This window comes from Porites lutea, chromosome 7, assembly GCF_958299795.1.
Source record: "Porites lutea chromosome 7, jaPorLute2.1, whole genome shotgun sequence".
Classification (NCBI taxonomy): Eukaryota; Metazoa; Cnidaria; class Anthozoa; order Scleractinia; family Poritidae; genus Porites; species Porites lutea.
The window spans coordinates 24,360,855-24,372,309 of NC_133207.1; the positions used below are offsets into that span (position 1 = coordinate 24,360,855).

General features: G+C 40.4%; 1 protein-coding gene and 1 non-coding gene across 2 annotated transcripts; one reads left to right on the forward strand and one right to left on the reverse strand.

Annotated features, from left to right (window-relative positions):
* Positions 1-951: 951 nt before the first annotated feature.
* Positions 952-10,379, reverse strand: LOC140943293 (HHIP-like protein 2). The gene is made up of 6 exons (XM_073392375.1): positions 9,205-10,379; positions 8,262-8,584; positions 7,060-7,189; positions 5,210-5,346; positions 4,134-4,215; positions 952-1,174 (listed from the first exon to the last, which is right to left on the reverse strand). The coding sequence occupies exons 1-6, from the start codon at positions 10,350-10,352 to the stop codon at positions 1,012-1,014; spliced, it is 1,983 nt and encodes a 660-aa protein (XP_073248476.1). The 5' UTR covers positions 10,353-10,379; the 3' UTR covers positions 952-1,011.
* Positions 7,671-7,742, forward strand: Trnag-ccc (transfer RNA glycine (anticodon CCC)). The gene has a single exon. It is a non-coding gene; the product is annotated as a tRNA-Gly (tRNA).
* Positions 10,380-11,455: the final 1,076 nt, after the last annotated feature.

The window sequence follows — 11,455 nt, forward strand, 5'->3', positions numbered from 1 at the left end:
AACAGCTGTCCTTGAAGTAACATGAAAGCTTTTAATATATGAACTGGGGTGTTTTACTAAGAACCAAACACTTATAGAATCGATAAGACCCCTTCATTCGGGAACCGAGTGGCGTGTTTTTCGTAGTATTAGTACTGGCGACTGGTCATGAAGTAGTGACCGGTGAAACGATTCCCATATTTTCAAATTTTCGGCTGAATGAAACTGAACTTTGTTTGTTTTTCGGAATATTTATGGCCACCGAAAGATCGCTGTGGTAGCGGCTAAGATCTGGTGCCTTTTTTTTTCGCTGAAAAAAAAGACAACCGTTTGTCTTTTTTTTTCGCTAAAAAAAAAAAGACAACAAAAGAAAAAACGCCGTATGTTCTAAAGATTTTCAGGTAATTTTTTTTCGAAAGTTGCTTCGAGAAAAGATAAGTTGCTGGATATTACTCCCGTTAAAAAAATGTTGTTTGCTTTCCCGTCATTCGTCAGAGCCGTTGTTCAAAATATCGACCGCTATCGCCGAGACATAGCTATGGACTCTCGTTTTACAAAGAACATTGAGCTCAGCATTTGTAGGAATAGCAGTATCGATAATTAGTTCAGCTTTTCATCCTTCACCATTTATATTTATTGCCAATAGAATAAAAAAGGAAGTGACAATGTATTTAGAGCGGTTTTCATTTGAGTGTCGAAAAGTAATTGGTTTTGAACTTTCTACACGATGCGATTGGCTTAAAAGATTCGCGCCACCTTTTCATCCAATCAGAAGTAAGACCAAAGCCAATTGTGACGCGCTCGCATGCATTTTCCCGCGCTTTGCGTCAGCCACATGTAATTACTTCGAGTTTTGATTGGTTCAATGTCTTGTCTGTGTCCTATGTGATTGGCCAGAGTAATTACTTTGGTTTTGGTTTTACGACACTCAAACGAAAACCACTCTATCCTAAAATAGTTTGAGAAGGTTCGTAAGTCACTTGCGAATGACAACTTTTACAGCTTTCACACAAGCTGCAAGGCAGATTATATTTAACAAAATCCGCATGATTTCTTACACTTTTTCGACAAATAACTTTGATAGCGATTGCACATGTTGCGTCTCTTGTAAGAACGACACAATGATTTGCTTCCAAGATCCTTACATGGAGAAGGGCTCTCTTGCATGGTGGGACACTCGCTGGGATCACCTCTTCTGTAGAAAAAGAAACAAAACACACATTAGGATTCCTTATGGTTACTTGTATTTGTAATCTTTTTTTTTTAACTTGATATTTTTGGTTCTAGGGAAACAGTACACGAAATTTGCAAATTCCAAATCCTCTAAAATGCACATCCTGCAGCTTCTGTAAGGTCTCTTTAAGTCATATTCAAAGAACCATTTCCCGTTCTAGTATATAAGTAAGATGCTGAAATGATAGCGACGTTGGGGTTAACGATAACAGCCCTATTATATAAGTAACGAAAATTCTGCAAAACCGATTACATGTAAATCAGGCCCGGTTCAAACGTCGAATTTCACATGTGCCGAACTTAACGCGAGAGTTAAATGCGTGCGAAGTGCGACGTTTGAATCAATTAAATTCGACTGTTTAAATTAAATGCAACGTTTGCCGCATCTGCGACTGAAACAGTCGAAGATTCGACTTAGGTTCGACTTTTGATTCAAACGTCGCATTTCACATGTGCCGAACTTAATGAATGAATTTTTAGTAAATTATTATTATATTATTTGGAATATTGACGGCGAAGAGAGTTAAATTCGACAGAGGTCAGTGAGTTAAATTCGACGTTTGGATCAAATGCCGTATTTAACTATTTTAGTCGACCAAAATAGCAATTAAATTCGGCACATGTGAAATTCGACGTTTGAACTGGGCCTCAGTCAATTTATTAGTAGCTTTCGATAGGTAGGATTGCCCCGAGTATCTGTGCAGGAGGATCATGTACATGAAATAGGCTGAAAACCCTAAGATTTACAATCATTACATTTAAAAATGGCATGTATAAAATAGTTTATGAAGTAAAATGATCTCAACCTCTTGCTGAAGTCATTACTTTTGTGCTGAAGTTATTACTTTGTGCCTCTAACGAGTATGTCTAAATGTCGCGGGTCGCGACTCGCGGGTAGAAGTCGCGGGTGCGGGTGCGGGTAAAGTTCGCGGGTGCGGGTAAGTGTCGCGGGTAAAAATAAATCACCAAATTTAACAAAAAGATAAAATAAACAACAACAATTTTTTTTACTAGTTAGCAGCACTAAGGAAGACTAATTGTAGTTGTACGCTTTTTCGTTTATCTCCGACACGTTTCGTCTCCTACTGAGACTTCTTCAGGGAATGAATACAACTGACAAAGAACAGCATATATAACACGTTTTCTGAGTAAGTAAAGCTTCCAATAGAAGTCTGCTGTCTTAACTATGCTGTAAACGGACGTTATAAGAAATGTTATTGCGTGTTGCTATATTTTTGGGGCCATACGATCAGCGCTAATCGTATGGCCCCCCAAAACTTAACGGAACTATCGAACTCCATCAGGATAAAGAATCGATCGAAGTAAACATGGAAATGTTCTTCCTTTTTGTCAGTGTGAAAGTTTTACCCACGTGCACGGGTATTGTTGCTGTGATCAAGCCGCCAGTAACGTGGGAAAAATTCGATTTACCAGGATGGCAAATTCTTTCGTGCTACCGCGCCAAAATTGAGCACTCCTTTTTTAATACACTTCGCTGCTACATATAGATAATATAGAGGTCAGCAAAAGGCCAACTATACTTTTTTGTACTATTGCAACTTAGTACCCTTAAACCCTTGGGCGTACAAGGTAGGGGAGTGGGTGAAATCCCCGGAAGGTTTTTTGAATCAACCACCAAGACAAGTCATCACATATCCACTGATACTTTTCTTTTCTCTATCAGAACTTTAACCTCCTCCCCAACAAATCCCAAACGCAGGTAGCTCGGTTACTTAGTGCAATTTTAACTAGCCAATGTAGTTTTAATCATGTGGATTTTTCTTTAGTGACTTTTTCCTTTGTATCGCCCTTAGTTAGCTTTAAAGTATTGCAAATCTTCTTTGAAAGATAATCAAATTTTCCTTCATTTTATTAACAATTTAACGTTAAATTTGGTGATTTATGTTAACCCGCGACCTTTACCCGCACCCGCACCCGCACCCGCACCCGCGACCTCTACCCGCGACATTTAGACATACTCGCCTCTAACCATACACGAAATACTCCAGTATGGTCATAAAGAGAGAAAATATCAACCAAATTTCATCAGGGAGTACTAACCATGACAATTTTTGGGAGAATGTAAAGGGCGAGAACGTAACGACCCGCTATGATGTATACACAATTGCAAATAATTATGTTAAACAGACTAAAAAGACAAGAAAAATTGCATCACCTCAAATCACAGGGGCACCCAACGTCAATTTTCGGAAAATATCTGTTCGGAAGACGATTTGAGATCTAGAATTTTTGGAACATTTGTTATAAAATTTCTTGCTTGTCTGCCTCTCCTAGGATTTTCGAGCATCTAAAAAATGGTATAATTGACCATTTTTAACGGATTTTACCATAAAATTTTCGAAAATGTAAGTTTTGATCCCTATTAATTTTCGGATCACTAAACTTTCAGCTAGGAAATCCGAACATATGAAAAATTTTTAGGGGAAAAAATATATTTATATCTACCATTTAAATACTAAAATACGTTTAACAATGCTATGTTTAAGTGGTTTTGAACTATATTCTCGTTGGGTGCCCCGAAATCACAGCCCATGTTTTCTGATCATGAAGCTTCCCAAACGGAATGGTGCGAACCACTTGATTTTCCAACAAGAATTTCCGCAGGAGGTTTCCCATGTCCCCCCGGGATTCTAAAGAGTCTCAAGATCAATCAAAATCAATTTCTGAATTTTTCCATAAAAACGCGTCCTTGCATAACGGAATCGGGTCAATTTTAGATTATGTGAAACGGCCCACCTACCCCTCCCCTGACCCAACATCTTTTATTCTAATGAGAGATTAGTGTTAACCTTGGGTTATAGGGAAGGGGTAGGTGTGGAGACAGTGCAACAACGCAAAATCTATCATATTTTAAGAAAAGGAAATTGAAGTGGATTATTAACTCAAAGTAATTAACCTACCTCCCAGGATCTACGATGCGGTAAACCTTTCCGCTCGCTTTCTTGCTGCTTGGAATACTTGTAGAGAGGATATAAAGTTCACCTAGAAAATAATGATTTTATTCCAAGAACAAATGATTGCTTTCGGTCGAGAGAGCTTGTTTGAGAATTCAAATAATTGACAAAATATTACGAAATTATTATTGCAACTGGTTATACGTATCTACGGCAAGATGTAATAGTTGCACTTTTTCATTGATTGCATCGCTCTGCCATAACTTTCATGTTTGAAAAGGAAAGGAGACAGAAGTTTAAAGTTAAGCATGATATACCACTGGTTCGGGTTTTGACTGCGATGGATAATAACACTCTTCTCAGGGGGAGGGAGGGTAGCCTGTGTACAGACGTCCCCTCCTCCCTCAGGAAAAAATCTGGAGAGGAGACGTTCCCTGAGGGAGGAGGGGACGTCTGTACACAGGCTAGGGGAGGGAAAGCAATAATCCTAGAGGCTTCAAATTACAGAATCAGGGTCTGCCTGGGGCACGAAAGTTTCCAAATACATCAGATGAGTCTCGAATGGTATTATCTATGCTTTAAAAGCTTGTTCGGTTAATTTGAAGCTGCCTTAAAAACTATTTATCTGTTCAGATGTCTTAGGGAAACTTTAGTATAGTAGTCTCTAAAGTTTTTGGTGACTTTTATGTTCGTGTCATTCGAAAATGTTAGCTACCCTGATAGGTCCGGTCGAGAAAGTTCGAGGGCACGGACCGGGCTTTCGGAGAATTCTAGGGCCTGAGTCCACTGTGAGTCGTTTTGTCTTTTATACAAACAGCAACAACAAAACATTTACATTGACGAAATTTTACTTAATTACAATTGCAATTTTCCGGCACGCAGTTAGCCAAAACGCTAATCGCGGCGTTCCAAATAAATTAGTTAAATTACAGAAAATTGTTGGATGACCTTGTTAGGCTCTGACTGGAACGTGAGGGTCGCGGTTGCCTTCGCTAAAAACGCGAAAGAATACGAAGGCCTGTTCAATAGACTGCCGAAGAAGCATTGTCGCTACAAGGACTTGTTTTGACATCAAAGCTTACCTTGCTCGTCTTCGCCAAAAGACAGAATGTATCGCTCAAACTCGCCACTCAGTCTATCGGTACAATATTTCCCGTCGCCAAAGCAAATCTCTTTTTCTTCCCAACTTCCCTGGTTCTCGGTTAATGTGAACATACGACTTAAGCAAAACAGACATGATTAGCAAATAAGAAAGGTAGTTGCATTCAAAGCTTTCTAAGGAGACATAACTTGGTTTCAACTCTCTGCTTCCCCCTTAAATGCCATTAACCCTTTCACTGCCAAATGTAGCCAAAGGCAAATTTCGGCCAAAGTTCCAAATTTCATTTTCTAAAATTTTGAGAAACGAATGGCATCATGTGAAAGTACAGGCAGAGAGCTTTCATCTGAATGGTCACATCATAGGATTTCCTCCATAGACTCAAAAGTCTATGTAGAGTCACCTTACAAAACCCCCTCAAACACTCTGGCAGTGAAAGGGTTGAGTAGAGTGGAACACGATTAATATGGACACCAAGGGGACATGCCATAGTGTCCGAATTAAAAAGATGTACGTAGAGCGGGGTTCCACTGTATTAGTCGGCTTCTCAGTTGGGCTTTGATTTAATTTAAAATTCACGACAGTTTTTAAACACTGGGTGACATATTAAAAAGGACACACTTGGACACTACCATGGAGAGTTATATTTACTGGTGCAATTGAATTCTACCTTGTGACCATGGAAATAGTGTATCGATGTGACATGTTTTCCAAGTACTTTCTTTTAGTGATTGGTAAGGATTGGTTTTCATCGATTTCGGGGATTAAATCTCGCCATTTTCACGAGAAAATAACAAACAACTCTGTTGTATGTATCTCAACAAATTTACAGCCAAAGTTGCGGATGAAACAACATTTGTCAATCTTAGTAGTTAGAGTAGAGACATTCGTGACTACGTCAATGCATTGTGTTCACATCTTGTACTCGTCAGTTCGGTTGATCAGGGGCAGTTAGAGTCTTAGGGCACTTTCCATTTAACCCAAAATTCCGGAAATTTCAGTTGGTACATCGAATGGAACGGACAATTAATTTCGGTTTGGTCCTACCGGAATATTCAGGACCTATCGTTTCGGTCGGTCGGACCGAAATTTCCCTTTCCATTGGACAAAATTGTTGTCCCCAATACCGCTCTTTTGTATCCTGCTTACAGAACAATAACCAAACGCGCAGTGGCTTAGGTCGGGTTTGTATAACCGGAATGTACTGTCCTATTGGGCACGTGTTATTTCCGAAATTTTTGTTGAATGGAAAGCGCCCTTAGAATTCGAAACGAGCACAGAAATTCCATACCGATGACGCGTCATTGCTACTGGCTTCAACCAATCAGAAGCACTACCCAGATCTGGGTAGTGACGCATCATCAGTATGGAATTTCTGCAACCGTTTCTCAGGCGTCATTTGGCGGGAAACCAGTGGTGACGTCGCGAAATGCCGCCTTCCTTCTCAGGCTATTAGAGTCTATTTCTGTTAAACAATCGACCTCGTGGTGTCGCACAGCGAATACTTTTCTAAATTTCAATTCGACCAAGAATCAGGTAGACGACGAACCACTGTGTGGATTCGCTACCTCCAAATCGTTATTTTTTGCAAAAAAAGGCGCCGTTTTTAAAACAAAAAAGTCTGGAAGCTTTTACGTTACACAGTGTTAGGGAATAGCTTTAAACTATAAGAGTCCATAGTTTGATCATAAAAGGAAGGGAAGGATATACGGGTTATTCTTCATGAAGTATATAAACTGTATTACAATAAGGCTGTGATCTAATTCTAAGTCGTAAACACCTAAATGAACTCAATCTAATTTGAGTTTCAAGGACCTTAGGTAAATAACTTACGAGGTCATGGTATCCCCAAAGATGTATTTTCCACTCAAGTTTGGGTTTTGGCACCCGCGATAAACATAGCCACCAACGATGGACTTACCAATCGAATGGTTGTAGGCGAAAATAGGTGGAATAGCGCCACCTAAATGAAAAGAAAAAAAGGTTATAATAATTATACAGTTAAGCTCTCTCTAAGGAGTTGATAACATGAGTCGGCGGGCTGGCTCAATTTGTCGAAATCTTAGCATGTTTATAATCAAACGCATCAAAAATGAAATTTTTGATTACAAGATAACTGAGCCAGCCTGGTTAGCTAGGATCCTAGTATTGTGAAGTTTGGATCCCTGCTAATCGGGTTGAAAAATTTCCAACGTTACAGCGCCGGGTAACACAGTGTTCCTGAGCACATCTTCAAATCACTCAGTTGACAACTCCAGGCTGTCTCCTGTCTAACAAATAACGGAAAAAAAAATTCCAATAAGCTGCGTGGCAATTGACTAAGTAAGTAAAGGAACGTTCAACAAAAAATAATGAACAAAAGTGCGACGTTGTTTTTTGAGTTCCTCTCCAAACGTTTCGGGCCTGGTCCTTCATCATCAGTGTCTCCCACCTAGCGTGTAGAAGCGACAGTGGTGTAATGGTTATCATGGCGGCTTCCCAAGCCGTTGATCTGGGTTCGATTCCCGGCTGTCGCAAATATATATTTTTTATTTTTATATCGCAAACTGCAAATGCAATTTTATGGACCTTTTAATATTCAACATTTGTAAACTTCCGTAATATTGATTAGTTTAATTTTCCACCTGAAATTGTTTTGTATCCGTCGCCGTAATTTTTATGCCATCTTTGAAAAATTGTAATTGAGGAGGCCTAATTAACATAAGCTCTATAGTTTCCTTTAGGCCTCCTCGCCATTTCTTCCTACATTTTTCGAATAAATAAATACAAAATACAAAATACAAAATGGACTATCATCTTTGATGATGAAGGATGAGTCAAACTATTCATACCACCGTGGTTGTTAGTGACTGGTGTATCACAAACTTCGCCCATGGTTGGTGGGTTTCGATCCATAGTTCGACTCAGTAAATCAACACTATCGCCTGATGAAGACCTGCAGTGTGTGGTCAAAACGTCGCGATCAATATAATATCAAAGCGACAATCGTGACACAAACGGTAAAACTAAACCCTTTATATTCGTGTGATACTTACGAAGCAATGGCGAACTACACAGCTTCTTGTCGTAACAACTAAATCCCTCGTATCCTCTCCATCCGTAATTCCCGCCTTTTTCTATCAGGTCAATCTCCTCGTATTTGTTCTGGCCCACATCGCCGCAGAATATCCGCCCCTTTCCTTCTCCCGTCTTCCTATCGCCCCGGTCTACTGAACATCGCCACATATTCCGGGTGCCATATGCATAAATCTCTGGTCTTACCCCTGGGATTCCCATAAACGGGTTATCCGCGGGGATTTTGTAGAGATAACGTCGAGCGTTGATGTCGATGCGAATAACACTTCCGAGAAGAGTGGTCCTGAAAAGAAATGACAACAAACGTTAAAATAACCATTTCTGAATGCAATAGGCCTCTTTGCCACTTGTCTGCAGGGTTTTTTAAGTGTTGCTTGAACCTTAATGAAGCGTAGATAACAACATGTTTTTCTTTTTCACATTTGTCTCTTCTTTGTAGATGGCTGAAAATTGAAGTTGTTAGAATAAAGGGAGAGAGTAGTGCCAAACTTCTTTCACCATTTTAGTTGGGGAAGTGCGAATGCTTTTGTCCTTGTCAACCAACGTTGCTGCCGTGACTTCAGTAGTAAACCAGCAATGCAAGTAGACTACGGACTACACATGGGCGGAATTTGATCTATGTAAATGTTGGCAACCGCAGTCTGACGGCCCTTCTTTTGCAGAGATTTACTTATTTACAACACAACCTGATCAGTTGCATTATGTATTAAAGGAAATCAAAGGTTTCGGATTCCAGGTACTGGGTTCGCTGTCAGTGAAAGTTGGATTCCGGATTCCAATCGTTGGTGGGATTCTATATTCTTTGAGCTGTATTCCGGATTCCAAAGCTTAGGATTCCGGATTCTACAAGCAAAAAAATTCCCGGATTTACACGGGACGAAAATCAGCCAATAACAGCCTCACCTGTTTAAGCCGTTGCCAATCTCTCCGAATGGATCTCCAGCTCCCCCACCATCCCCTAGGGTCAGGTATAGGAATCCATCAGACCCAAAAAATAAAGTTCCTCCATTGTGATTACGCTCAGGCTGATCAACTTCAAGAATTACTTCTTCAGAGCGCCGCAAGCCTCTGTTGCGATTGTACACCGAAGCTCTAAACTCACTCAGCACCGTTCTGTGATCATAAGCCAGGAAAGGTACTTTAGACGGCTTCCTGCCACCTTTTATTCTCTTATAACGGGTGGAATAATACACGAAGAATCGGCGATTCCTTTTAAATTCGGGGTGGAAGGCTATACTCAGAAAACCGCGCTCGTCGCCGAAAGATCCCGAAGATAGGACACGATCGAGAATATCCAAAAACGGTTGCTGCAGCAGTTTTCCCGAAGCTGTGATGACACGGATTAGACCTGGCTGCTCCGCGATGAATAATCTCCCCGAGCCATCCCCCGCGTGGACTGCAGCGAGAGGATTGCGGAAGCCGCGCGCGATCTCCTCCACGCACAAACATCCGTTATTGGAATCAAGGTCAAATTTTTTGGCAAGAATATTCTCGTCGACCGTTTCAACATTTGGGTAACAGTAATCTGTATCTTGTATCTTTAGTCCTTCGCAGAGCCCTTCCTCCGTTAAAGGAATAGATGTATTTGTTGCTGGTGACAGTGATCGAAGTTCCCACTTGAGCAAACGAGGAAAATTTATCGCTATGTCCTCACATTCCTTGTAAAACGCTTTACAGAAATCGGGGCATAATCCTGGGGTTGCTGTTGCAAGGTTAAAATTCTCGTTCCCTTCCGCTGAAAAAATGTGAGCAGCATATTTGTGGCATTCGAGGCAGAGAATCGTTTTCACCATGTTAGCACATTTTCTCCTCGTGTTTAGATTAAAGCGCTGCTCGAGCGCCTTTGCTTTCTTCGCAATTTCTTGATCGCGTTGTAACGTACAGCAACCATAGTCGGAGTAGTTTTGAGAACAGAATGACAGGCCTGCTCCCACTTGAAAGGGTGCTTTAAAATCCAAACATTGAGGATGGCTGTAGACTAAGTTCTGGTTCAGAAAGGTGTAGGACAGAGCAGCAAAAAGCAAGTGAATGGTGATTGAAAGCAACAACATTGTGTAATGAATTGTTCAGTCGCACCAAAACACTTGAAATTTGAGATGACTTCCGGTTGCATGGGATAAGCTAGGGATAATTGGGATAAGTTTCCTCTTCCAAAGGTCGCGTCTCGTGCCTCTTCGCGTTCAGCTGCTCGCGCGCGCATGCGACGCGACGGGCGCGTGTGCACCTCATTTCCCGTGCGCTATCCCTGAGGCAGTTCAGACGTACTGTCCATAGGTATACTGTATGTCAATACAAGCCTGTACTGAATACTATTACATATTTTTTACTTCTAGTCAATCGAATAAATTTAAAGTCGACTCTCCAGCCTCCCCTCTATATGTGAATGTGGATTACATATTTTTTACTCCTAGTCAAACGAATAAATTAAACGTCGACTCTCCGGCCCCGATCCCCTCTATATGTGAATATTATTACGGCATATTTTTTACTCCTATGAGTCGAGTTAATTTAAAGTCGACTCTAGCTAGACTCCAGCCCCTATCCCATTTAAATGTGAATGGAAAGGAATGCATCACTACGTATATGCTGCAGGAACAACAAAAGAAAAAAACTCAGTCTGTTGATTGTATTTTACATCCATAGTCTGAATTTCGTTCATGGCTGTAGAAACCAGCCTTACTTCAACCTCCGAAATATTTTTTAAGAGAACCCTGTTAATTCCGGCTGTTACGGCCGGGGCCCGATGGGGGTGAAGTAAAGCAGGTTATTTGAGGGGAAAGAAAGACACTGAGACCCTTTTTTTTTTTCCCGAAATCAGTGTTAAACAGCAGCTAGGTACATTTTCGCAACAGAATAGGAAGAGTAGAGTAGGTTTAATCTTTTTCTTAAAAATATTAAATGATTCTTAGCTTTGGATGAATAAGGTAAGGTTGTTCCAAATTTCACATCCTTTAAATCTATATTTTTTATAATTCGTACGTGCCTTTGAAAAAAATCTTTGAAAGCGATACGAAGAGCTTTTGTGAAAAATTTAAATGCAACTAATGCTATCGACTCATTGTTCAAGTCATCAATTGGTAAAATAGATAGATTTTCAAAAATTGGACGTGTATGATCAGTTCAGTGAAACAAGGGAAATTCTGAGCCTCCTCAA